The 27,500-nt window shown below is 48.2% G+C and overlaps 2 protein-coding genes across 7 annotated transcripts in view; one reads left to right on the top strand and one right to left on the bottom strand.

Annotated features, from left to right (window-relative positions):
- Positions 1-6,592, top strand: part of cd247 (CD247 molecule) — a 19,996-nt gene extending 13,404 nt beyond the window's left edge. Inside the window, exons 5-8 of one of the 2 annotated variants that reach the window (XM_056246981.1) lie at positions 4,937-4,969; positions 5,564-5,617; positions 5,749-5,772; positions 5,865-6,592. In XM_056246981.1, coding sequence (XP_056102956.1) covers positions 4,937-4,969; positions 5,564-5,617; positions 5,749-5,772; positions 5,865-5,936 — 183 coding nt within the window. In that variant the 3' untranslated portion in view covers positions 5,937-6,592. Of the gene's footprint in view, positions 1-4,936; positions 4,970-5,563; positions 5,624-5,748; positions 5,773-5,864 lie in introns of both variants that reach the window. The other variant, XM_056246980.1, reaches the window with a different exon arrangement.
- Positions 6,593-9,361: 2,769 nt separating this feature from the next.
- The window catches only part of pou2f1a (POU class 2 homeobox 1a), a 30,963-nt gene continuing 12,824 nt past the window's right edge, over positions 9,362-27,500 (bottom strand). The window contains exons 7-14 of one of the 5 annotated variants that reach the window (XM_056246967.1): positions 19,238-19,399; positions 19,028-19,169; positions 17,045-17,184; positions 14,304-14,480; positions 11,999-12,077; positions 11,685-11,904; positions 10,602-10,675; positions 9,362-10,270 (exon numbers count right to left, since the gene is read on the bottom strand). In XM_056246967.1, coding sequence (XP_056102942.1) covers positions 9,996-10,270; positions 10,602-10,675; positions 11,685-11,904; positions 11,999-12,077; positions 14,304-14,480; positions 17,045-17,184; positions 19,028-19,169; positions 19,238-19,399 — 1,269 coding nt within the window. In that variant the 3' untranslated portion in view covers positions 9,362-9,995. Of the gene's footprint in view, positions 10,271-10,601; positions 10,676-11,684; positions 11,905-11,998; positions 12,078-14,303; positions 14,484-17,044; positions 17,185-19,027; positions 19,170-19,237; positions 19,400-27,500 lie in introns of all 5 variants that reach the window. The other 4 variants (XM_056246969.1, XM_056246968.1, XM_056246965.1 and 1 more) reach the window with 4 other exon arrangements.

Here is a 27,500-nt window from a genome sequence, read left to right as displayed (position 1 = left end):
CTCCATCTGATCTGGATACGGCCCGGATCCGGCTGACTATATCATGCGTTGTGGTCGTGTCTAGGCGCAGGTCCTCCATCTGATCTGGATACGGCCCAGATCCGGCTGACTACATCATGCGTTGTGGTCGTGTCTAGGCGCAGGTCCTCCATCTGATCTGGATACGGCCCGGATCCGGCTGACTACATCATGCGTTGTGGTCGTGTCTAGGCGCAGGTCCTCCATCTGATCTGGATATGGCCCGGATCCGGCTGACTACATCATGCGTTGTGGTCGTGTCTAGGTGCAGGTCCTCCATCTGATCTGGATACGGCCCGGATACGGCTGACTACATCATGCGTTGAGGTCGTGTCTAGGCGCAGGTCCTCCATCTGGTCTGGATACGGCCCGGATCCGGCTGACTACATCATGCGTTGAGGTCGTGTCTAGGCGCAGGTCCTCCATCTGGTCTGGATACGGCCCGGATCCGGCTGACTACATCATGCGTTGTGGCCGTGTCTAGGCGCAGGTCCTCCATCTGGTCTGGATACGGCCCGGATCCGGCTGACTACATCATGCGTTGTGGCCGTGTCTAGGCGCAGGTCCTCCATCTGGTCTGGATACGGCCCGGATCTTGCTGACTACATCATGCGTTGTGGCCGTGTCTAGGCGCAGGTCCTCCATCTGATCTGGATACGGCCCGGATCCGGCTGACTGCATCATGCGTTGTGGTCGTGTCTAGGCGCAGGTCCTCCATCTGATCTGGATACGGCCCGGATCCGGCTGACTACATCATGCGTTGTGGTCGTGTCTAGGTGCAGGTCCTCCATCTGATCTGGATACGGGCCAGATCCGGCTGACTACATCATGCGTTGTGGTCGTGTCTAGGCGCAGGTCCTCCATCTGATCTGGATACGGCCCAGATCCGGCTGACTACATCATGCGTTGTGGTCGTGTCTAGGTGCAGGTCCTCCATCTGATCTGGATACGGCCCGGATCCGGCTGACTACATCATGCGTTGTGGTCGTGTCTAGGCGCAGGTCCTCCATCTGATCTGGATATGGCCCGGATCCGGCTGACTACATCATGCGTTGTGGTCGTGTCTAGGTGCAGGTCCTCCATCTGATCTGGATACGGCCCGGATCCGGCTGACTACATCATGCGATGTGGTCGTGTCTAGGCGCAGGTCCACCATCTGATCTGGATATGGCCCGGATCTGGCTGACTACATCATGTGTTGTGGCCGTGTCTAGGCGCAGATCCTCCATCTGGTCTTGATACGGCCCGGATCCGGCTGACTACATCATGCGTTGTGGCCGTGTCTAGGCGCAGGTCCTCCATCTGGTCTGGATACGGCCCGGATCCGGCTGACTACATCATGCGTTGTGGCCGTGTCTAGGCGCAGGTCCTCCATCTGGTCTGGATACGGCCCGGATCCGGCTGACTACATCATGCGTTGAGGTCGTGTCTAGGCGCAGGTCCTCCATCTGATCTGGATACGGCCCGGATCCGGCTGACTACATCATGCGTTGTGGTCGTGTCTAGGCGCGGGTCCTCCATCTGGTCTGGATACGGCCCGGATCCGGCTGACTACATCATGCGTTGTGGTCGTGTTTAGGCGGAGGTCCTCCATCTGATCTGGATACGGCCCAGGTCCGGCTGACTACATCATGCGTTGTGGTCGTGTCTAGGCGCAGGTCCTCCATCTGGTCTGGATATGGCCCGGATCTGGCTGACTACATCATGCGTTGAGGTCGTGTCTAGGCGCAGGTCCTCCATCTGGTCTGGATACGGCCCGGATCCGGCTGACTACATCATGCGTTGTGGTCGTGTTTAGGCGCAGGTCCTCCATCTGATCTGGATACGGCCCGGATCCGGCTGACTACATCATGCGTTGAGGTCGTGTCTAGGCGCAGGTCCTCCATCTTGTCTGGATACGGCCCGGATCCGGCTGACTACATCATGCGTTGTGGTCGTGTTTAGGCGCAGGTCCTCCATCTGATCTGGATACGGCCCGGATCCGGCTGACTACATCATGCGTTGAGGTCGTGTCTAGGCGCAGATCCTCCATCTGATCTGGATACGGCCCGGATCCGGCTGACTACATCATGCGTTGAAGTCGTGTCTAGGCGCAGGTCCTCCATCTGATCTGGATACGGCCCGGATCCGGCTGACTACATCATGCGTTGTGGCCGTGTCTAGGCGCAGGTCCTCCATCTGGTCTGGATACGGCCCGGATCCGGCTGACTACATCATGCGTTGTGGCCATGTCTAGGCGCAGGTCCTCCATCTGGTCTGGATACGGCCCGGATCCGGCTGACTACATCATGCGTTGTGGCCGTGTCTAGGCACAGGTCCTCCATCTGGTCTGGATACGGCCCGGATCCGGCTGACTACATCATGCGTTGTGGTCGTGTCTAGGCGCAGGTCCTCCATCTGGTCTGGATACGGCCCGGATCCGGCTGACTACATCATGCGTTGTGGTCGTGTCTAGGCGCAGGTCCACCATCTGATCTGGATACGGCCCGGATCCGGCTGACTACATCATGTGTTGTGGTCGTGTCTAGGCGCAGGTCCTCCATCTGATCTGGATACGGCCCGGATCCGGCTGACTACATCATGCGTTGTGGTCGTGTCTAGGCGCAGGTCCTCCATCTGATCTGGATACGGCCCGGATCCGGCTGACTACATCATGCGTTGTGGTCGTGTCTAGGCGCAGGTCCTCCATCTGATCTGGATACGGCCCGGATCCGGCTGACTACATCATGTGTTGTGGTCGTGTCTAGGCACAGGTCCTCCATCTGATCTGGATCCGGCCCAGATCCGGCTGACTACATCATGCGTTGTGGTCGTGTCTAGGCGCAGGTCCTCCATCTGATCTGGATATGGCCCAGATCCGGCTGACTACATCATGTGTTGTGGTCGTGTCTAGGCGCAGGTCCTCCATCTGATCTGGATATGGCCCAGATCCGGCTGACTACATCATGCGTTGTGGTCGTGTCTAGGCGCAGGTCCTCCATCTGATCTGGATACGGCCCAGATCCGGCTGACTACATCATGTGTTGTGGTCGTGTCTAGGCGCAGGTCCACCATCTGATCTGGATCCGGCCCGGATCCGGCTGACTACATCATGCGTTGTGGCTGTGTCTAGGCGCAGGTCCTCCATCTGATCTGGATACGGCCCGGATCCGGCTGACTACATCATGTGTTGTGGTCGTGTCTAGGCGCAGGTCCTCCATCTGATCTGGATACGGCCCGGATCCGGCTGACTACATCATGCGTTGTGGCTGTGTCTAGGCGCAGGTCCTCCATCTGATCTGGATACGGCCCGGATCCGGCTGACTACATCATGCATTGTGGTCGTGTCTAGGCGCAGGTCCTCCATCTGATCTGGATACGGCCCGGATCCGGCTGACTACATCATGCGTTGTGGTCGTGTCTAGGCGCAGGTCCACCATCTGATCTGGATCCGGCCCGGATCCGGCTGACTACATCATGCGTTGTGGCTGTGTCTAGGCGCAGGTCCTCCATCTGATCTGGATACGGCCCGGATCCGGCTGACTACATCATGCGTTGTGGCTGTGTCTAGGCGCAGGTCCTCCATCTGATCTGGATACGGCCCGGATCCGGCTGACTACATCATGTGTTGTGGTCGTGTCTAGGCGCAGGTCCTCCATCTGATCTGGATATGGCCCAGATCCGGCTGACTACATCATGTGTTGTGGTCGTGTCTAGGCGCAGGTCCTCCATCTGATCTGGATATGGCCCAGATTCGGCTGACTACATCATGCGTTGTGGTCGTGTCTAGGCACAGGTCCTCCATCTGATCTGGATCCGGCCCAGATCCGGCTGACTACATCATGCGTTGTGGTTGTGTCTAGGCGCAGGTCCTCCATCTGATCTGGATATGGCCCGGATCCGGCTGACTACATCATGTGTTGTGGTCGTGTCTAGGCGCAGGTCCACCATCTGATCTGGATCCGGCCCGGATCCGGCTGACTACATCATGTGTTGTGGTCGTGTCTAGGCGCAGGTCCACCATCTGATCTGGATCCGGCCCGGATCCGGCTGACTACATCATGTGTTGTGGTCGTGTCTAGGCGCAGGTCCACCATCTGATCTGGATCCGGCCCGGATCCGGCTGACTACATCATGCGTTGTGGCTGTGTCTAGGCGCAGGTCCTCCATCTGATCTGGATACGGCCCGGATCCGGCTGACTACATCATGTGTTGTGGTCGTGTCTAGGCGCAGGTCCTCCATCTGATCTGGATACGGCCCGGATCCGGCTGACTACATCATGCGTTGTGGCTGTGTCTAGGCGCAGGTCCTCCATCTGATCTGGATACGGCCCGGATCCGGCTGACTACATCATGCATTGTGGTCGTGTCTGGGCGCAGGTCCTCCATCTGATCTGGATACGGCCCGGGTCCGGCTGACTACATCATGCGTTGTGGCCGTGTCTAGGCGCAGGTCCTCCATCTGATCTGGATACGGCCCGGATCCGGCTGATTACAGATAACCTTGGAATAAACTGAAAGACTAATATTAGCGTAGATGCCATTCTTCTTATGATGTAACGAGTACATCAGGTGTTATAGGAAGTGCTTTGTAAGTAATTAGCGATATTTAAACATTTATACGATGTTTAATAGGGAGCCAATGCAGTGATAACAGAACCGGTCTGGTCATACGGGCTGGTCATGCTGCGTTTTGGACCTGTAGTTTGTTTATTAAGCGTGCATGGCAACCACCCATACGAGCATTACAGTAATCTAGCCTTAATGTCATGAACGCATGAACTAACTGTTCCGCATTTGTCATTGAGAGCATATGGCGTAATTTAAATTTTTTTAAGATGGAAGAATATGGTTTTACAGATGCTAGAAACGTGACTTTCAAATGAAAGATTGGTATCAAAGAGTGTGTGTTTTGTGTGTGTGTGTGTGTGTTTCACAGGGTCGCAGGAGAGGAGGAGACGACACCTACACGGTAAGAGCTTCATCACAACAGGAAGGAAGTTTATTAGCAGCGCGTGAGAATAGTGAAGCTGAGGCTCATCGTTCACCACAGAAGCTCCTGCGAGCGAAGCTCAAACTCACCGTTACAGGAGCCGCTTCTGATCCAAACCACTGAATATACTGTAATATAATATAATATAATATAATATAATATACAGAGTTCCAAAGTGCTGCAGATTTGGTATAAATTATTAATATAATATAATTATTAATATAATATAATATACTTGTCAATCTATTTCATATTGATGGAAAGGGTCTCCAGAAATCACACATAAACATTTACCTGAAAAAAAAATCAAACCTTTTCTTTATTGGGTTACACTTTATTTGTGTCTTTGTTACAGTGAAATTAAACATTTACTATTAAACATGTTACCAAGTGACATTAATGAACTCCATGCTCCATCTATAGTCTCATTAGGGTCGCATGTATTCATACATATACTGTTATTACTACAGTAACCTGTAACAAGGACACTGTAAAATGGAGCGTTGACGTTTATTGTTTAATTCACATGATGATGATGATGATTATGAATATGATTATGATGGTTTGTTTCAGCCTCTGAGCAGAAAGACAGACGAGACGTATCGTGAGATCGAACCCAGAGGAGACGTGAGTGTTTTACTCTGATCTGGTGTTGATTAGTGTGTGTGAACTGAGTAAAGACTGATTGTGTGTTGTGTTGATTAGTGTGTGTGATTTGAGTAAAGACTGATTGTGTGTTGTGTTGTTCTCGTCCTCAGCGGCGTCGGGATCAGGTTTATCAGGTCAGAAGTGTTTCAGATCTCAGTATGAAGTGCATGATATGGTTTGATCTGTTCAGAAGTGTGTTTTCTGACTGAGTGTGTGTTTGTTTCAGGGTCTGAGTTCCATGACTAAAGACACGTATGACTCTCTGCACATGCAGCAGATTAACCCGCCGCCTCGTTAGAAGCTCGTCAAACCCTCGTCAGGCCACAGTCCATTCCCGAGTCCATTCCTGAGTCCATTCCCGAGTCCACTCCAATCCCATTCCCCAGTCCGGTTCCAGGCCTTCTTTCCTTCCTAAAGGCCCCAGTCACGCGATTATTGTGTTTTTACAGTAACTGTTTCTCCACTTCATGAATGATAGACTTTCATAATGAGCTTAAAGTTTACATGTCGTACATGTCCAGTAGCGTTAAAGTCAGAAGAATCGGTATCACTTTACATTAACATCAACTAACAATGAACAATACTTTCATTAATACAGCATTTATTGCTTTTAGTCAAATATAATTATGATAATAATCAGCATTTACGGATATATTAATAAAATCAAAGGTTGCATTTGTTAATATTATTTAATAGACCAATGATCTGTTGTATATTACTAACATTAACAAAGGTTTATAAATGCTTTAAAAATGTATTTTTGATTGTTAGTTAATGCATCAACTAATATTGACAAACGAATCCTTAAAGTGATACCAAAAAAATCCCTATAAAGCCTTTGACAGTAAACCTGATTGAGCCAACGTTTAAACATCATGTGACTCAACTAATGATTCATTCTGGACGAGTCTCATTAGTGTAATATTGTACACTCTTAAATAGAGCTTCCAAAAATGTTTTTTATTCACAGCGATGCCAAAAAACTATTTTGTGATTTTCACCTTTCTTAAAAGAACCATTTTAAAAACATTGTAATAATCTAAAGAACCTTTTGTGGAATGGAAAGATTCACGGATGTTAAAGGTTCTTCGTGGAGCCATCATTACTGTTCAAAGAACCTTTATTTTTAATATTGAATATGGTTCTGAAAACAGACTTAATTTCTGTGGGGAAATATGAGCCGTAGTTTTGAGATTCACTGAGTTTGATGTTTCGTGTCCTTTATCGTGGCTTTTAATAACATAATGCATTTACTCTTTTAAAAACTGAGAATTTCACTGTAATTTTGTTGTTAATTTTTGTCTGTAATTTCGTCATCAGCTTGTTAATAAAATTATTTTTTCATTGCACTTGTCAGTAAATGATGAGTTTTGAAGCTTGATTGGACTCAGAAGAACAGATCATACAGGAAAACAGTCTGAGAAAAACATTTAATGAAATCTACAGCAACAGCAACACGACAAACTCGTCAACAGCAAAGAAAAATACAGACAAACTCTAGAGGAGATCATGAGAACGATAGACCAACGCAGTCGAGAACAACCTGCGGAGGAACAACAGAAGTGTGTGTGTGTGTGAGAGAGAGAGTGAGTCTGAGTGTGTGTGTGTGTGTGTGTGTGTGTGTGTAGCCCTTCTGTATGATATAAAACACATTCTTCAGAGAAACTCAACACACATCGTCTGAATCACAATGAGAACGACAGGAAACTGAGACGCTGCTGTTTCATCATGCAGTGAGAAAATTATTAATATTCCACCATAAAATCAATAACCTGTTACTGGATCATTAAGACTAGAATGTGACTATAATTTCCAATGAATTATACATTAAAAAAGAAATGAAGGGAAAGGCAAAGAGAAAGTGAATAATCTTTGGTTTTCATCCTCAGAGGACGTTTGCTTTGGGAACCACAAAATAAAAAACTTTTTTTTTTTACATATTTATATATATATATATTTATAATCCTGGTATATATTGTGGGTGTTTGAGTAAAGATGATAAAGATGATTGAGGAGAAACGGAGGAGCAGATGAATCTTTGGTTTTCATCTGCTTTTTCATTCCTGCAGAAAACAAAGACGCTAAAGATGAAACTAATGAGCACTGAAATATTTCATATATTAAACTTTACAGTTGCGAGACCAAAGCAAAATGGAGATGAATGATATTAATAGATCAATGTCGCCGCCTTCCGTTTCAGCAGTTTCATGTTTATAAATAAACGAAGTCCTGCTGAAGCTCAGAGCGGTTCATGAGCAGAAGTTTCCACCAGATGAAGACGAGACGAGCGCGGCCGTGAACGCAGAAGATGAAGAGGAAACACACGGAGTAAAATAAAGGACTGTACACAGTAGTATTCTCTGACTGAAGATCAGTGCTGGAGGTCTTTATACAAACACACGCCCCTGACCTCTGACCTCACGTCCCTGACCTCTGACCTCTCCTACACGTCTCTGACCTCTGACCTCTCCTACACGTCTCTGTTCGCTGACGGCCGCTGGAGAATAAACTCTGACACAAAGAGACTAACTTTGGTTGCAGCTTCTTTTGTGATTCTGTTTGCATCCGTTTCGGCACAGAACGACTCGCGCACTATGAAGTGTGTGTGTGTGTGTGTGTGTGTGTGACGGGCCGATGACAGAAACACACTCCAACCACTCGCGCACTATGAAGTGTGTGTGTGTGTGTGTGACGGACTGATGACAGAAACACACTCCAACGGAATCAAACAAATCACTGCAACATTACAGACTCAAGTAACAGTTTCAGGGTGAATCTTATGGAAGCTTGTTTAACGGAATAAAAATAAAAAAAAAGGTAATTTACAGAAGTATGACTTGGCTTCAACTTGGTTTCCCGGAACTCCAACTTGTTTTTTTTGGAACTCCAACTTGGTTTCCCGGAACTCCAACTTGGTTTCCCGGAACTCCAACTTGGTTTCCCGGAACTCCAACTTGGTTTCCCGGAACTCCAACTTGGTTTCCCAACTTGGTTTTTTTGGAACTCCAACTTGGTTTTTTTGGAACTCCAACTTGGTTTCCCGGAACTCCAACTTGGTTTCCCGGAACTCCAACTTGGTTTCCCGGAACTCCAACTTGGTTTCCCGGAACTCCAACTTGGTTTCCCAACTTGGTTTTTTTGGAACTCCAACTTGGTTTCCCGGAACTCCAACTTGGTTTCCCGGAACTCCAACTTGGTTTCCCAACTTGGTTTCTCGGAACTCCAACTTGGTTTCCCAACTTGGTTTCTCGGAACTCCAACTTGGTTTCTCGGAACTCCAACTTGGTTTCTCGGAACTCCAACTTGGTTTCCCGGAACTCCAACTTGGTTTCCCAACTTGGTTTCTCGGAACTCCAACTTGGTTTCCCAACTTGGTTTCTCGGAACTCCAACTTGGTTTCTCGGAACTCCAACTTGGTTTCTCGGAACTCCAACTTGGTTTCTCGGAACTCCAACTTGGTTTCTCGGAACTCCAACTTGGTTTCTCAGGAACTCCAACTTGGTTTCCCGGAACTCCAACTTGGTTTCTCGGAATTTCGACTGGGAACTTCGACTTGGTTTATTGGAACTTTGACTGGGAAGTCTGACTTGGTTACTGGGAAGAACGACTAAAAAAAAAAAATTGTGAGAAAGTCACAATTACCTTTTTAATTTTTTTTATTCTATGGCAGAAACAAGCTTCCACAGAATCTCAATAGGAGACGCTGAGGTGTTCGTGAAGCTGCTGGCCAATCGCTGGATCCAGAGGCTTCAAACGCGTTTCTGAACACTAGAAGCCAGGGAAATAAACGTTCAACATCCAGTATTTGATAAGACAGGACATACATGAGGTGGAATCACACAGATTTAATATTCATGCGGAACGACCTCGTCTCTCTGCCACTACACACAGTGTTCAGACAAACGTGTGACGGATTGCATTTCTCACAGGAGACGCGCTCACTGCGATCTTTATTACTAGTTAAAGCCTTCTAACCGTATTTATAAAGTGATGTCGAGTTAGAGTACTAGTTTAAAAAGTCATCGACGCGCAACATAAAACATCTCAAATGCTTTTGGTTATAAATCTACAATCGGCCCGTTTCAGAGCCGCAAATAAAAACAACAGAAACCCTCGTAGAAAGTCAATATAAACTCTGTTACGTGAAATAATCTCTCGAGAAGAATCTGCCGTCATGAAAAAGTCTCACATTTTTGGTTAATTTAGACGTTAATTTCAGAAATAATGCAAAAATAAAGTTCATCCCGACCGCGTGTCGTCCTGCAGCGGACCCGACGGGCGCCGGCCAGTCCTGCTCTCGGCACCGGCCAGGAGTGTTTTTGGTAATAGCAACAGGGTTACTCGCGTTCGCACGCGCTCACTGGGCCTTCGAGGCCAAGGCCACGCTCTTCGTCGTCATGGCAACGGGACTCTGCTGCACGTCACTGGTCACATGCAGGTTGAGAGCTCCGCCTCCTGCCCCGCCCCCTGACAGGAGATTGGCTGGCAGCAGAGAGAAGCCGGAGGGGTTGAGGAAGAAGGGCGTGGTCATCAGGCCGGGGGCGGGGCTTCCTGCGCTGGTGTTGGCGAATAGCAGGCCAGTGTTTCCGTCGAAGGACGTCAGAGGAAAAGCGCCGCCCGATGCAAGAGCTGCTGAACACACACACACACACACGTTCATGATGTTAATGTTCATATTATCTTAATATCTTTATGCCTTATATTATCGACCAGCTCTAATCTGACAAATGCAACTATAATTACATAGTCAAATTAAAAATTATTCAGACATCAGATATCATTTTGATATTGTTTTACTAGTCTAATTATGTAGTTAAAATGTTCTAAACCATAGCGAATAAGCTGTGATATTGTGAGAAATATTGAAGGTGTCTGAATACATTTTGGATTGCCTGTAAATAATCGAGCAGTTGAGATTTGCTATACAGTGAATACATGTAGACACAGAGGTCAGAGGTCATACCCTGGATGGTGGCCAGTGTGTTGTTGTTCATCAGTGTGTTTCCCAGAGCAGGAGAAAAACTCAGCAGCGTCCCACTGCACAACACAAGCAGAAATCACACGATAAACACGGTAAAGTCGCCACATAATCGTACTGATCACACGCCACAGGCACCACCAATGAGGTATCACTGGGGGCGGAGCTTTCAGCATCATGTGACCAACAAAACCTCTGATTCACATGGAAGTACAACAAATCTAACACTCCACCCATGAGAGTTTGAGAACAGAACATTTAACAAACCTAAAAACAGGTGATCTTTCCCTTCTTGACTAATCGCAGTATATTAAGACAATTGTTATCCATTACAGGTTTTCTGAAATGTTGTGTTTAAATATGCAGGCACGATCTAATTAAATATGCACTAATTTGCATACAGTTCCAGAACAGATTCTGAACACTGGATAAAGCCAGATTCAAAACCCTTGTTTGATTTTGTTAACATATTAGAGTTAAAGGTTTTTCCAGGGGGATTTTGGATTTTCTCTTTTTTTACTCCATGACTCAGATAATACTGTCAACAGACTGAAAACAAATACATTTCACCATGCTTTTAAGAGTCAAATATTGTATAAACCAGGCGAATGATATATGAACAACCCTTCAGAATAGAGATATGAATAGAACTGTTTGGTGTGTGTGAAGCTGCGGAAGTGGAGACTCAAACTCCACGACTGTTATGGAAGCAAAATAGAGCTCAAACTGAGCAGTGCATGAAAACACTGTTAGGTCTTTATTGTCATTGCATATGTTTATAAAACTAAATTTTGTTGGAGCAATCCGATCTGCAGCAGTAAAATAGAAATAAAAATTATTTTGCATTTTACAAGTAAAATACATTTAACCCTTAATATAAATAAATACTCTAAAAATATACAACAAATAAAACACAAAAAGTAATTGCACACTGGTTATGACTCTTATTATTTCTTAATTTTGGGCAGAAATGTGACCTGGACATGTTTTAGACAGTTTCTGTGAGAGACATCCCATAATCCCCCACAATCCCCCCCCCCCCACACACACACACACACACACACTCACCCTTGCGTCAGCTGCGAGGGCGTGATGAACGTTGGGTTAAATCCTGTGCCCGTCACCAGGAACTGCCCCGCCCCCTGCGTGAGCGTGGTTGCCGTGGAAACTGCCTCCTGTTTCACACTGGTGACGGACGGGCTCAATGACGACGATGTCACGGGCGTAGCGACGGGCGCCATGGAGATGACCGAGGGTGTGTGTGACGTCACCTGAGCCAGAGTACCACCTACAGCACACACACACACACATTAAACATCATTCATGAGCTCACATGAGGAATATAGAGCTGCATTAAAACCGTGAAAGGAGGATAAACGCACCACTGAGCGTGAAGTTTGAGATGTTGCTGGCGTTCAGTGGAACAACAGAATTTACTGTTAGCGTGTTCGTGCTGGACACCTGGAAACAAGCAATCACTCGTCAATAATCGATCACTCACTTCACTCGTCTGCAGCTACGGTTTAAGGATGTGAAGTGACGCTGGTTCATACGGTGTGTGACTGTGTGATGTGAAGTGACTCTGGTTCATACGGTGTGTGTGACTGTGATGTGAAGTGACTCTGGATCATAATGTGAGCGACTGTGTGATGTGAAGTGACGCTGGTTCATACGGTGTGTGTGACTGTGTGATGTGAAGTGACTCTGGTTCATATGGTGTGTGACTGTGTGATGTGAAGTGACTCTGGTTCATACGGTGTGTGACTGTGTGATGTGAAGTGACTCTGGTTCATACGGTGTGTGACTCTGATGTGAAGTGACTCTGGTTCATACGGTGTGTGACTGTGATGTGAAGTGACTCTGGTTCATACGGTGTGTGACTCTGATGTGAAGTGACTCTGGTTCATACGGTGTGTGTGACTGTGTGATGTGAAGTGACTCTGGTTCATACGTTGTGAGTGACTGTGATGTGAAGTGACTCTGGTTCATACGGTGTGTGACTGTGTGATATGAAGTGACTCTGGTTCATATGGTGTGTGACTGTGTGATGTGAAGTGACTCTGGTTCATACGGTGTGTGACTGTGTGATGTGAAGTGACTCTGGTTCATACGGTGTGTGACTGTGTGATGTGAAGTGACTCTGGTTCATACGTTGTGTGTGACTGTGATGTGAAGTGACTCTGGTTCATACGGTGTGTGACTGTGTGATGTGAAGTGACTCTGGTTCATACGTTGTGTGTGACTGTGATGTGAAGTGACTCTGGTTCATATGGTGTGTGACTGTGTGATGTGAAGTGACTCTGGTTCATACAGTGTGTGTGACTGTGATGTGAAGTGACTCTGGTTCATATGGTGTGTGACTGTGTGATGTGAAGTGACTCTGGTTCATACGGTGTGTGTGACTGTGATGTGAAGTGACTCTGGTTCATACGGTGTGTGACTGATGTGAAGTGACTCTGGTTCATACGGTGTGTGACTCTGATGTGAAGTGACTCTGGTTCATACGTTGTGAGTGACTGTGATGTGAAGTGACTCTGGTCCATACGGTGTGTGACTGTGTGATGTGAAGTGACTCTGGTTCATACGGTGTGTGACTGTGTGATGTGAAGTGACTCTGGTTCATACGTTGTGTGTGACTGTGATGTGAAGTGACTCTGGTTCATACGTTGTGTGACTGTGTGATGTGAAGTGACTCTGGTTCATACGTTGTGTGTGACTGTGATGTGAAGTGACTCTGGTTCATACGGTGTGTGACTGTGTGATGTGAAGTGACTCTGGTTCATACGTTGTGTGTGACTGTGATGTGAAGTGACTCTGGTTCATACGGTGTGTGACTGTGTGATGTGAAGTGACTCTGGTTCATACGTTGTGTGTGACTGTGATGTGAAGTGAAGTGACTCTGGTTCATATGGTGTGTGACTGTGTGATGTGAAGTGACTCTGGTTCATACAGTGTGTGTGACTGTGATGTGAAGTGACTCTGGTTCATATGGTGTGTGACTGTGTGATGTGAAGTGACTCTGGTTCATACGGTGTGTGACTGTGTGATGTGAAGTGACTCTGGTTCATACGTTGTGTGTGACTGTGATGTGAAGTGACTCTGGTTCATACGGTGTGTGACTGTGTGATGTGAAGTGACTCTGGTTCATACGTTGTGTGTGACTGTGATGTGAAGTGACTCTGGTTCATACGTTGTGTGTGACTGTGATGTGAAGTGACTCTGGTTCATACGTTGTGTGTGACTGTGATGTGAAGTGACTCTGGTTCATACGTTGTGTGTGACTGTGATGTGAAGTGAAGTGACTCTGGTTCATATGGTGTGTGACTGTGTGATGTGAAGTGACTCTGGTTCATACAGTGTGTGTGACTGTGTGATGTGAAGTGACTCTGGTTCATACAGTGTGTGTGACTGTGATGTGAAGTGACTCTGGTTCATACGTTGTGTGTGACTGTAATGTGAAGTGAAGTGACTCTGGTTTATATGGTGTGTGACTGTGTGATGTGAAGTGACTCTGGTTCATACAGTGTGTGTGACTGTGATGTGAAGTGACTCTGGTTCATACGGTGTGTGACTGTGTGATGTGAAGTGACTCTGGTTCATACAGTGTGTGTGACTGTGATGTGAAGTGACTCTGGTTCATACAGTGTGTGTGACTGTGATGTGAAGTGACTCTGGATCGTGACTCACGGTGTTGGCGCTGCTGTAGATGGCTTTGATGGCTGACGGTGACCCGCTGCAGCTGCTGGGAGGATTGATCCTCTTCTCCTTCTGTCTGCGGTTACAGAACCAGACTCGCACCACCTCCTTCTCCATGTTGAGCTGATCTGCGATCAGTGTGATCTCCTCTGACGAGGGCTTCTGACTCTGCTGCAGATCACAAACAAACCGCTTCATCACATCACACAATCACTGACTACAACACTTCTGTTGCTTGGAATAATCTGCTAAATATTTTTTTCTTCCATCACTAAATAAATTTTAACTAAAAGATTAAAACTATTAAACAAAATAAGAAATTTTACTATTGTATTATTTCACAGTAAAAAAAAAGTTTTATTTTACAGTTTAACTGTAAAATCACGATACTAATATTTATGGCTGTCTTTGGGCGAAAACCGCAGGAGCATTAAAGTTTCCTTTTTGTTGATTTGAAGTATAACACTGGAATATTCTAAAGTATATAAATAAAGGAAAATTAAATGAAAAAAAATCAGTATATTCAAATGACTTCGCTAAGCCCCGCCTCAAAAACATCAATTACCAATCCTACCTTAGCAACTGTTCCCATCCGCAGGCATTTGCATGTTTGGATAGTTTTAAGAGTGATTTTATGGAAGTCCTTCATAAATGCAGAGGGTTAGGGTTTAGGAGCTCAGTGCGGGTCACGGTCAGTGCGGGTCAGTGCTGGTCAGGGTCAGTCCGGGTCAGGGTCAGTGCAGGTCACAGTCAGTGCGGGTCAGTGCTGGTCAGGGTCAGTCCGGGTCAGGGTCAGTGCAGGTCACAGTCAGTGCGGGTCAGTGTGGGTCAGGGTCAGTGTGGGTCAGGGTCAGTGCGGGTCAGGGTTAGGGCCTGTGGGTCAGGGTCAGTGTTGGTCAGGGTCAGTGCAGGTCACAGTCAGTGCGGGTCAGTGCTGGTCAGTGTGGGTCAGGGTCAGTGCGGGTCAGGGTTAGGGTTAGGGCCTGCGGGTCAGGGTCAGTGTGGGTCAGGGTCAGTGTTGGTCAGGGTCAGTGTTGGTCAGGGTCGGTCAGGGTCAGTGTTGGTCAGGGTGGGTCAGGGTCAGTGTGGGTCAGGGTCAGTGTGGGTCAGGGTCAGTGTTGGTCAGGGTCAGTGTTGGTCAGGGTCAGTGTGGGTCAGGGTCAGTGTGGGTCAGGGTCAGTGTGGGTCAGGGTCAGTGTGGGTCAGGGTCAGTGTTGGTCAGGGTCAGTGTTGGTCAGGGTCAGTGTGGGTCAGGGTCAGTGTGGGTCAGTGTTGGTCAGGGTCAGTGTTGGTCAGGGTCAGTGTTGGTCAGGGTCAGTGTTGGTCAGGGTCAGTGTGGGTCAGGGTCAGTGTGGGTCAGGGTCAGTGTGGGTCAGGGTCACTGTGGGTCAGGGTCAGTGTTGGTCAGGGTCAGTGTTGGTCAGGGTCAGTGTGGGTCAGGGTCAGTGTGGGTCAGGGTCAGTGCTGGTCAGGGTCAGTGTGGGTCAGAGTCAGTGTTGGTCAGGGTCAGTGTGTGACTGTGTGATGTGAAGTGACTCTAGTTGATACGGTTTGTGACTGTGATGTGAAGTGACTCTGGTTCATACGGTGTGTGACTGTGTGAAGTGAAGTGACTCTAGTTCATACGGTGTGTGACTGTGTGAAGTGATGGTCAGTGTTGGTCACGGTCAGTGTGGGTCAGGGTCAGTGTGGGTCAGGGTCAGGGTCAGTGTGGGTCAGGGTCAGTGTGGGTCAGGGTCAGTGTGGGTCAGGGTCAGTGCTGGTCAGGGTCAGTGTGGGTCAGGGTCAGTGTGGGTCAGGGTCAGTGTGGAGTGTTGGTCAGGGTCAGTGTGGGTCAGGGTCAGTGTGGGTCAGGGTCAGTGCTGGTCAGGGTCAGTGTGGGTCAGGGTCAGTGTGGGTCAGGGTCAGTGTGGGTCAGGGTCAGTGCGGGTCAGGGTCAGTGTGGGTCAGGGTCAGTGCGGGTCAGGGTCAGTGTGGGTCAGGGTCAGTGCGGGTCAGTGTGGGTCAGGGTCAGTGCGGGTCAGTGTGGGTCAGGGTCAGTGTTGGTCAGGGTCAGTGTTGGTCAGGGTCAGTGTGGGTCAGGGTCAGTGTTGGTCAGGGTCAGTGTGGGTCAGGGTCAGTGTGGGTCAGGGTCAGTGTGGGTCAGGGTCAGTGCGGGTCAGGGTCAGGGTCAGTGTGGGTCAGGGTCAGTGCGGGTCAGGGTCAGTGTGGGTCAGGGTCAGTGCGGGTCAGTGTGGGTCAGGGTCAGTGTTGGTCAGGGTCAGTGTTGGTCAGGGTCAGTGTGGGTCAGGGTCAGTGTTGGTCAGGGTCAGTGTGGGTCAGGGTCAGTGTTGGTCAGGGTCAGTGTTGGTCAGGGTCAGTGTTGGTCAGGGTCAGTGTTGGTCAGGGTCAGTGTTGGTCAGGGTCAGTGTGTGACTGTGTGATGTGAAGTGACTCTGGTTGATACGGTTTGTGACTGTGTGAAGTGAAGTGACTCTGGTTGATACGGTGTGTGACTGTGTGAAGTGAAGTGACTCTGGTTGATACGGTGTGTGACTGTGTGAAGTGAAGTGACTCTGGTTCATACGGTGTGTGACTGTGTGAAGTGAAGTGACTCTGGTTGATACGGTGTGTGACTGTGTGATGTGAAGTGATGGATAGTGTTGGTCACGGTCAGTGTGGGTCAGTGTTGGTCAGGGTTTAGGAGCTCAGTGCGGGTCAGGAGCCCTCTAGTGGTCAGGAGACCCGCTCACCTCCAGAAAGCTCCTCTCTAAGGCCAGGCGTATGGTGGTCTCGATGCTGGTCCGCTTCTTGCGGCGCCGGTTCAGACTCTCGCAGAGACCCGGAGACATCTCGCTCGCACTCGACACCATGCAGTCGGCGGACATGTTCTCTGCAGAAACACAGAGCGAGAAGTGTTCCGTCAAATGTCTCGATCTGTGTCCTGTGCTGGGCGGTCTACCGGTTCGTACCGAATACGGTGTTTATTTTTGTTATATGAATTTTTAATACACCGCAACACCGGTGTGTGTGGCTTTAACAGCGCTGGGAACGCTCTCTGTGTGAGAGGGGCTTTCACTGTTCACTGGTGAGGCTTTTAAGCGTGATGGTGAAGATGGAGAGGTAAGAATAACAAGATCGTTGTCGTTCGTTGGTGTGGACGCTAATATAGTTATCGATATGGTTATTGTTCTTGGTTTGAACGGGCCTTGATCAGTAGAGAGTGTGGTTAACACTCAGTCATGCTTCAACAAAAACACCCGTCATACACCGTGAAACCGGGATGATCCTGACAAATAGCGTGATATAAAATAGCGCCCAGCTCGAGTGTGTTAGTGTGTTAGGTGTGTTAGTGGTGTGTTAGGTGTGTTAGTGTGTGTTAGTGTGTGTTAGGTGTGTTAGTGGTGTGTTAGGTGTGTTAGTGGTGTGTTAGTGTGTGTTAGGTGTGTGTGTGTGTTAGTGTGTTAGGTGTGTTAGGTGTGTTAGTGGTGTGTTAGGTGTGTTAGTGTGTTAGGTGTGTTAGTGGTGTGTTAGGTGTGTTAGTGTGTTAGTGTGTGTTAGTGTGTTAGTGGTGTGTTAGTGGTGTGTTAGGTGTGTTAGGTGTGTTAGTGTGTTAGGTGTGTTAGTGGTGTGTTAGGAGTGTTAGGGGTGTGTTAGTGTGTGTTAGGTGTGTTAGTGGTGTGTTAGTGGTGTGTTAGTGTGTGTTAGTGGTGTGTTAGTGTGTGTTAGTGGTGTGTTAGGAGTGTTAGGGGTGTGTTAGTGTGTGTTAGGTGTGTTAGTGGTGTGTTAGGTGTGTTAGTGTGTGTTAGTGGTGTGTTAGTGTGTGTTAGTGGTGTGTTAGGAGTGTTAGGGGTGTGTTAGTGTGTGTTAGGTGTGTTAGTGGTGTGTTAGGTGTGTTAGTGTGTGTTAGTGTGTTAGGTGTGTTAGTGGTGTGTTAGTGGTGTGTTAGGTGTGTTAGTGTGTGTTAGTGGTGTGTTAGGAGTGTGTTAGTGTGTGTTAGGTGTGTTAGTGGTGTGTTAGGTGTGTTAGTGCGTGTTAGTGGTGTGTTAGGTGTGTTAGTGTGTGTTAGTGGTGTGTTAGAAGTGTTAGGGGTGTGTTAGGTGTGTTAGTGGTGTGTTAGGTGTGTTAGTGGTGCGTTAGGTGTGTTAGTGGTGCGTTAGGTGTGTTAGTGTGTGTTAGTGGTGTGTTAGGAGTGTTAGGGGTGTGTTAGTGTGTGTTAGGTGTGTTAGTGGTGTGTTAGGGGTGTGTTAGTGTGTGTTAGTGGTGTGTTAGGTGTGTTAGTGGTGTGTTAGTGTGTGTTAGGAATGTTAGTGTGTGTTAGGTGTGTTAGCGTGTGTTAGTGTGTGTTAGTGTGTGTTAGTGGTGTGTTAGGTGTGTTAGGTGTGTTAGTGTGTGTTAGTGTGTGTTAGTGTGTGTTAGTGGTGTGTTAGGTGTGTTAGGTGTGTTAGCGTGTGTTAGCGTGTGTTAGGGGTGTGTTAGGGGTGTGTTAGTGTGTGTAAGGTGTGTTAGTGGTGTGTTAGTGGTGTGTTAGGTGTGTTAGTGTGTGTTAGTGTGTGTTAGAAGTGTTAGTGGTGTGTTAGGTGTGTTAGTGGTGTGTTAGTGGTGTGTTAGTGGTGTGTTAGTGGTGTGTTAGTGGTGTGTTAGTGGTGTGTTAGGAGTGTTAGGGGAGTGTTAGGGGTGTGTTAGGTGTGTTAGTGTGTGTTAGGTGTGTTAGCGTGTTGGCTCTGGCGTCTCACCGGCGTCGTTCAGCCACTTCTCCAGCAGGGGTTTGAGCTTGCACATGTTCTTGAAGCTCAGGTTCAAGGCCTCGAATCTGGAGATGGTGGTCTGGCTGAAGTCGTTTCCGTAGAGCTTGCCCATCGCCAGCCCCACGTCCCCCTGAAACACACGGACACGTCAGTGCCACGCACCGGCTCACGGCACACGCGTGTGGGAGAGAGGCTCACCTGAGTGAAGCCCAGCTTGATGCGCCTCTGCTTGAAGCTCTTGGCGAACTGCTCGAGCTCCTCGAGGTCGCCGGCCTCCTCCACACACGGGCCGTCCACGCGCTTCGGGCCGGGACACGCCGGAGACGGCATCGCCGCGATCTTCCTCGTCGGGGTCGCCGCCTAAAACATCACCAACACATGCAAACATCAGTCAAACACACTCCAGCAAACATCACCAACACACTCCAGCAAACATCACCAACACACTCCAGCAAACATCACCAACACACTCCAGCAAACATCACCAACACACTCCAGCAAACATCACCAACACACTCCAGCAAACATCACCGACACACTCCAGCAAACATCACCGACACACTCCAGCAAACATCACCGACACACTCCAGCAAACATCACCGACACACTCCAGCAAACATCACCAACACACTCCAGCAAACATCACCGACACACTCCAGCAAACATCACCGACATACTCCAGCAAACATCACCAACACACTCCAGCAAACATCACCAACACACTCCAGCAAACATCACCAACACACTCCAGCAAACATCACCAACACACTCCAGCAAACATCAGTCAAACACACTCCAGCAAACATCACCAACACACTCCAGCAAACATCACCAACACACTCCAGCAAACATCACCAACACACTCCAGCAAACATCACCAACACACTCCAGCAAACATCACCAACACACTCCAGCAAACATCACCAACACACTCCAGCAAACATCACCAACACACTCCAGCAAACATCACCGACACACTCCAGCAAACATCACCGACACACTCCAGCAAACATCACCGACACACTCCAGCAAACATCACCAACACACTCCAGCAAACATCACCAACACACTCCAGCAAACATCACCAACACACTCCAGCAAACATCAGTCAAACACACTCCAGCAAACATCACCAACACACTCCAGCAAACATCACCAACACACTCCAGCAAACATCAGTCAAACACACTCCAGCAAACATTACCAACACACTCCAGCAAACATCACCAACACACTCCAGCAAACATCACCAACACACTCCAGCAAACATCAGTCAAACACACTCCAGCAAACATCACCAACACACTCCAGCAAACATCACCAACACACTCCAGCAAACATCACCAACACACTCCAGCAAACATCACCAACACACTCCAGCAAACATCACCAACACACTCCAGCAAACATCACCAACACACTCCAGCAAACATCAGTCAAACACACTCCAGCAAACATCACCAACACACTCCAGCAAACATCACCAACACACTCCAGCAAACATCACCAACACACTCCAGCAAACATCACCAACACACTCCAGAAAACATCACCAACACACTCCAGCAAACATCACCAACACACTCCAGCAAACATCAGTCAAACACACTCCAGCAAACATCACCAACACACTCCAGCAAACATCAGTCAAACACACTCCAGCAAACATCACCAACACACTCCAGCAAACATCAGTCAAACACACTCCAGCAAACATTACCAACACACTCCAGCAAACATCACCAACACACTCCAGCAAACATCACCGACACACTCCAGCAAACATCACCAACACACTCCAGCAAACATCACCAACACACTCCAGCAAACATCAGTCAAACACACTCCAGAAAACATCACCAACACACTCCAGCAAACATCACCAACACACTCCAGCAAACATCACCAACACACTCCAGCAAACATCACCAACACACTCCAGCAAACATCAGTCAAACACACTCCAGCAAACATCACCAACACACTCCAGCAAACATCACCAACACACTCCAGCAAACATCAGTCAAACACACTCCAGCAAACATCAGTCAAACACACTCCAGCAAACATCACCAACACACTCCAGCAAACATCACCAACACACTCCAGCAAACATCACCAACACACTCCAGCAAACATCAGTCAAACACACTCCAGCAAAACATCACCAACACACTCCAGCAAACATCAGTCAAACACACTCCAGCAAACATCACCAACACACTCCAGCAAACATCACCAACACACTCCAGCAAACATCACCAACACACTCCAGCAAACATCACCAACACACTCCAGCAAACATCACCAACACACTCCAGCAAACATCACCAACACACTCCAGCAAACATCACCACCACACTCCAGCAAACATCACCGACACACTCCAGCAAACATCACCGACACACTCCAGCAAACATCACCGACACACTCCAGCAAACATCACCGACACACTCCAGCAAACATCACCGACACACTCCAGCAAACATCACCGACACACTCCAGCAAACATCACCGACACACTCCAGCAAACATCACCGACACACTCCAGCAAACATCACGGACACACTCCAGCAAACATCACCGACACACTCCAGCAAACATCACCGACACACTCCAGCAAACATCACCGACACACTCCAGCAAACATCACCGACACACTCCAGCAAACATCACCGACACACTCCAGCAAACATCACCGACACACTCCAGCAAACATCACCGACACACTCCAGCAAACATCACCGACACACTCCAGCAAACATCACCGACACACTCCAGCAAACATCACCAACACACTCCAGCAAACATCACCAACACACTCCAGCAAACATCACCAACACACTCCAGCAAACATCACCAACACACTCCAGCAAACATCAGTCAAACACACTCCAGCAAACATCACCAACACACTCCAGCAAACATCACCAACACACTCCAGCAAACATCACCAACACACTCCAGCAAACATCACCAACAAACTCCAGCAAACATCACCAACACACTCCAGCAAACATCACCAACACACTCCAGCAAACATCACCAACACACTCCAGCAAACATCAGTCAAACACACTCCAGCAAACATCACCAACACACTCCAGCAAACATCACCAACACACTCCAGCAAACATCAGTCAAACACACTCCAGCAAACATCACCAACACACTCCAGCAAACATCACCAACACACTCCAGCAAACATCACCAACACACTCCAGCAAACATCACCAACACACTCCAGCAAACATCACCAACACACTCCAGCAAACATCACCAACACACTCCAGCAAACATCAGTCAAACACACTCCAGCAAACATCACCAACACACTCCAGCAAACATCACCAACACACTCCAGCAAACATCAGTCAAACACACTCCAGCAAACATCAGTCAAACACACTCCAGCAAACATCACCAACACACTCCAGCAAACATCACCAACACACTCCAGCAAACATCACCGACACACTCCAGCAAACATCACCGACACACTCCAGCAAACATCACCGACACACTCCAGCAAACATCACCAACACACTCCAGCAAACATCACCAACACACTCCAGCAAACATCAGTCAAACACACTCCAGCAAACATCACCAACACACTCCAGCAAACATCACCAACACACTCCAGCAAACATCACCAACACACTCCAGCAAACATCAGTCAAACACACTCCAGCAAACATCACCAACACACTCCAGCAAACATCACCAACACACTCCAGCAAACATCACCAACACACTCCAGCAAACATCACCAACACACTCCAGCAAACATCAGTCAAACACACTCCAGCAAACATCACCAACACACTCCAGCAAACATCACCAACACACTCCAGCAAACATCACCAACACACTCCAGCAAACATCACCAACACACTCCAGCAAACATCACCAACACACTCCAGCAAACATCACCAACACACTCCAGCAAACATCACCAACACACTCCAGCAAACATCACCAACACACTCCAGCAAACATCACCGACACACTCCAGCAAACATCACCGACACACTCCAGCAAACATCACCGACACACTCCAGCAAACATCACCGACACACTCCAGCAAACATCACCGACACACTCCAGCAAACATCACCGACACACTCCAGCAAACATCACCGACACACTCCAGCAAACATCACCGACACACTCCAGCAAACATCACCGACACACTCCAGCAAACATCACCGACACACTCCAGCAAACATCACCGACACACTCCAGCAAACATCACCGACACACTCCAGCAAACATCACCTACACACTCCAGCAAACATCACCGACACACTCCAGCAAACATCACCGACACACTCCAGCAAACATCACCGACACACTCCAGCAAACATCACCGACACACTCCAGCAAACATCACCGACACACTCCAGCAAACATCACCGACACACTCCAGCAAACATCACCGACACACTCCAGCAAACATCACCGACACACTCCAGCAAACATCACCGACACACTCCAGCAAACATCACCGACACACTCCAGCAAACATCACCGACACACTCCAGCAAACATCACCGACACACTCCAGCAAACATCACCGACACACTCCAGCAAACATCACCGACACACTCCAGCAAACATCACCGACACACTCCAGCAAACATCACCAACACACTCCAGCAAACATCACCAACACACTCCAGCAAACATCACCAACACACTCCAGCAAACATCACCAACACACTCCAGCAAACATCACCAACACACTCCAGCAAACATCACCAACACACTCCAGCAAACATCACCAACACACTCCAGCAAACATCACCGACACACTCCAGCAAACATCACCGACACACTCCAGCAAACATCACCGACACACTCCAGCAAACATCACCGACACACTCCAGCAAACATCACCGACACACTCCAGCAAACATCACTAACACACTCCAGCAAACATCACCGACACACTCCAGCAAACATCACCGACACACTCCAGCAAACATCACCGACACACTCCAGCAAACATCACCAACACACTCCAGCAAACATCACCAACAAACTCCAGCAAACATCACCAACACACTCCAGCAAACATCACCAACACACTCCAGCAAACATCAGTCAAACACACTCCAGCAAACATCACCAACACACTCCAGCAAACATCACCAACACACTCCAGCAAACATCAGTCAAACACACTCCAGCAAACATCACCAACACACTCCAGCAAACATCACCAAAACACTCCAGCAAACATCACCAACACACTCCAGCAAACATCACCAACACACTCCAGCAAACATCACCAACACACTCCAGCAAACATCACCAACACACTCCAGCAAACATCACCGACACACTCCAGCAAACATCACCGACACACTCCAGCAAACATCACCGACACACTCCAGCAAACATCACCGACACACTCCAGCAAACATCACCGACACACTCCAGCAAACATCACCGACACACTCCAGCAAACATCACCGACATACTCCAGCAAACATCACCAACACACTCCAGCAAACATCACCAACACACTCCAGCAAACATCACCAACACACTCCAGCAAACATCACCAACACACTCCAGCAAACATCACCAACACACTCCAGCAAACATCAGTCAAACACACTCCAGCAAACATCACCAACACACTCCAGCAAACATCACCAACACACTCCAGCAAACATCACCAACACACTCCAGCAAACATCACCAACACACTCCAGCAAACATCACCAACACACTCCAGCAAACATCACCAACACACTCCAGCAAACATCACCAACACACTCCAGCAAACATCACCGACACACTCCAGCAAACATCACCGACACACTCCAGCAAACATCACCGACACACTCCAGCAAACATCACCGACATACTCCAGCAAACATCACCAACACACTCCAGCAAACATCACAAACACACTCCAGCAAACATCACCAACACACTCCAGCAAACATCACCAACACACTCCAGCAAACATCAGTCAAACACACTCCAGCAAACATCACCAACACACTCCAGCAAACATCACCAACACACTCCAGCAAACATCACCAACACACTCCAGCAAACATCACCAACACACTCCAGCAAACATCACCAACACACTCCAGCAAACATCACCAACACACTCCAGCAAACATCACCAACACACTCCAGCAAACATCACCAACACACTCCAGCAAACATCACCGACACACTCCAGTAAACATCACCGACACACTCCAGCAAACATCACCGACACACTCCAGCAAACATCACCAACACACTCCAGCAAACATCACCAACACACTCCAGCAAACATCACCAACACACTCCAGCAAACATCAGTCAAACACACTCCAGCAAACATCACCAACACACTCCAGCAAACATCACCAACACACTCCAGCAAACATCAGTCAAACACACTCCAGCAAACATTACCAACACACTCCAGCAAACATCACCAACACACTCCAGCAAACATCACCAACACACTCCAGCAAACATCACCAACACACTCCAGCAAACATCAGTCAAACACACTCCAGCAAACATCACCAACACACTCCAGCAAACATCACCAACACACTCCAGCAAACATCACCAACACACTCCAGCAAACATCACCAACACACTCCAGCAAACATCACCAACACACTCCAGCAAACATCAGTCAAACACACTCCAGCAAACATCACCAACACACTCCAGCAAACATCACCAACACACTCCAGCAAACATCACCAACACACTCCAGCAAACATCACCAACACACTCCAGAAAACATCACCAACACACTCCAGCAAACATCACCAACACACTCCAGCAAACATCAGTCAAACACACTCCAGCAAACATCACCAACACACTCCAGCAAACATCAGTCAAACACACTCCAGCAAACATCACCAACACACTCCAGCAAACATCAGTCAAACACACTCCAGCAAACATTACCAACACACTCCAGCAAACATCACCAACACACTCCAGCAAACATCACCGACACACTCCAGCAAACATCACCAACACACTCCAGCAAACATCACCAACACACTCCAGCAAACATCAGTCAAACACACTCCAGAAAACATCACCAACACACTCCAGCAAACATCACCAACACACTCCAGCAAACATCACCAACACACTCCAGCAAACATCACCAACACACTCCAGCAAACATCAGTCAAACACACTCCAGCAAACATCACCAACACACTCCAGCAAACATCACCAACACACTCCAGCAAACATCAGTCAAACACACTCCAGCAAACATCAGTCAAACACACTCCAGCAAACATCACCAACACACTCCAGCAAACATCACCAACACACTCCAGCAAACATCACCAACACACTCCAGCAAACATCAGTCAAACACACTCCAGCAAAACATCACCAACACACTCCAGCAAACATCAGTCAAACACACTCCAGCAAACATCACCAACACACTCCAGCAAACATCACCAACACACTCCAGCAAACATCACCAACACACTCCAGCAAACATCACCAACACACTCCAGCAAACATCACCGACACACTCCAGCAAACATCACCGACACACTCCAGCAAACATCACCGACACACTCCAGCAAACATCACCGACACACTCCAGCAAACATCACCGACACACTCCAGCAAACATCACCGACACACTCCAGCAAACATCACCGACACACTCCAGCAAACATCACCGACACACTCCAGCAAACATCACCGACACACTCCAGCAAACATCACCGACACACTCCAGCAAACATCACCGACACACTCCAGCAAACATCACCGACACACTCCAGCAAACATCACCGACACACTCCAGCAAACATCACCGACACACTCCAGCAAACATCACCGACACACTCCAGCAAACATCACCGACACACTCCAGCAAACATCACCGACACACTCCAGCAAACATCACCGACACACTCCAGCAAACATCACCAACACACTCCAGCAAACATCACCAACACACTCCAGCAAACATCACCAACACACTCCAGCAAACATCAGTCAAACACACTCCAGCAAACATCACCAACACACTCCAGCAAACATCACCAACACACTCCAGCAAACATCACCAACACACTCCAGCAAACATCACCAACAAACTCTAGCAAACATCACCAACACACTCCAGCAAACATCACCAACACACTCCAGCAAACATCACCAACACACTCCAGCAAACATCAGTCAAACACACTCCAGCAAACATCACCAACACACTCCAGCAAACATCACCAACACACTCCAGCAAACATCAGTCAAACACACTCCAGCAAACATCACCAACACACTCCAGCAAACATCACCAACACACTCCAGCAAACATCACCGACACACTCCAGCAAACATCACCACCACACTCCAGCAAACATCACCAACACACTCCAGCAAACATCACCAACACACTCCAGCAAACATCACCAACACACTCCAGCAAACATCA

The sequence above is a fragment of the Rhinichthys klamathensis genome, unplaced genomic scaffold (assembly GCF_029890125.1).
Source record: "Rhinichthys klamathensis goyatoka isolate OS25496 unplaced genomic scaffold, OSU_Roscu_1.1 h1tg000041l_1, whole genome shotgun sequence".
In the NCBI taxonomy this organism is placed as follows: domain Eukaryota; kingdom Metazoa; phylum Chordata; class Actinopteri; order Cypriniformes; family Leuciscidae; genus Rhinichthys; species Rhinichthys klamathensis.
This window is presented reverse-complemented; position numbering and strand designations above follow the sequence as displayed.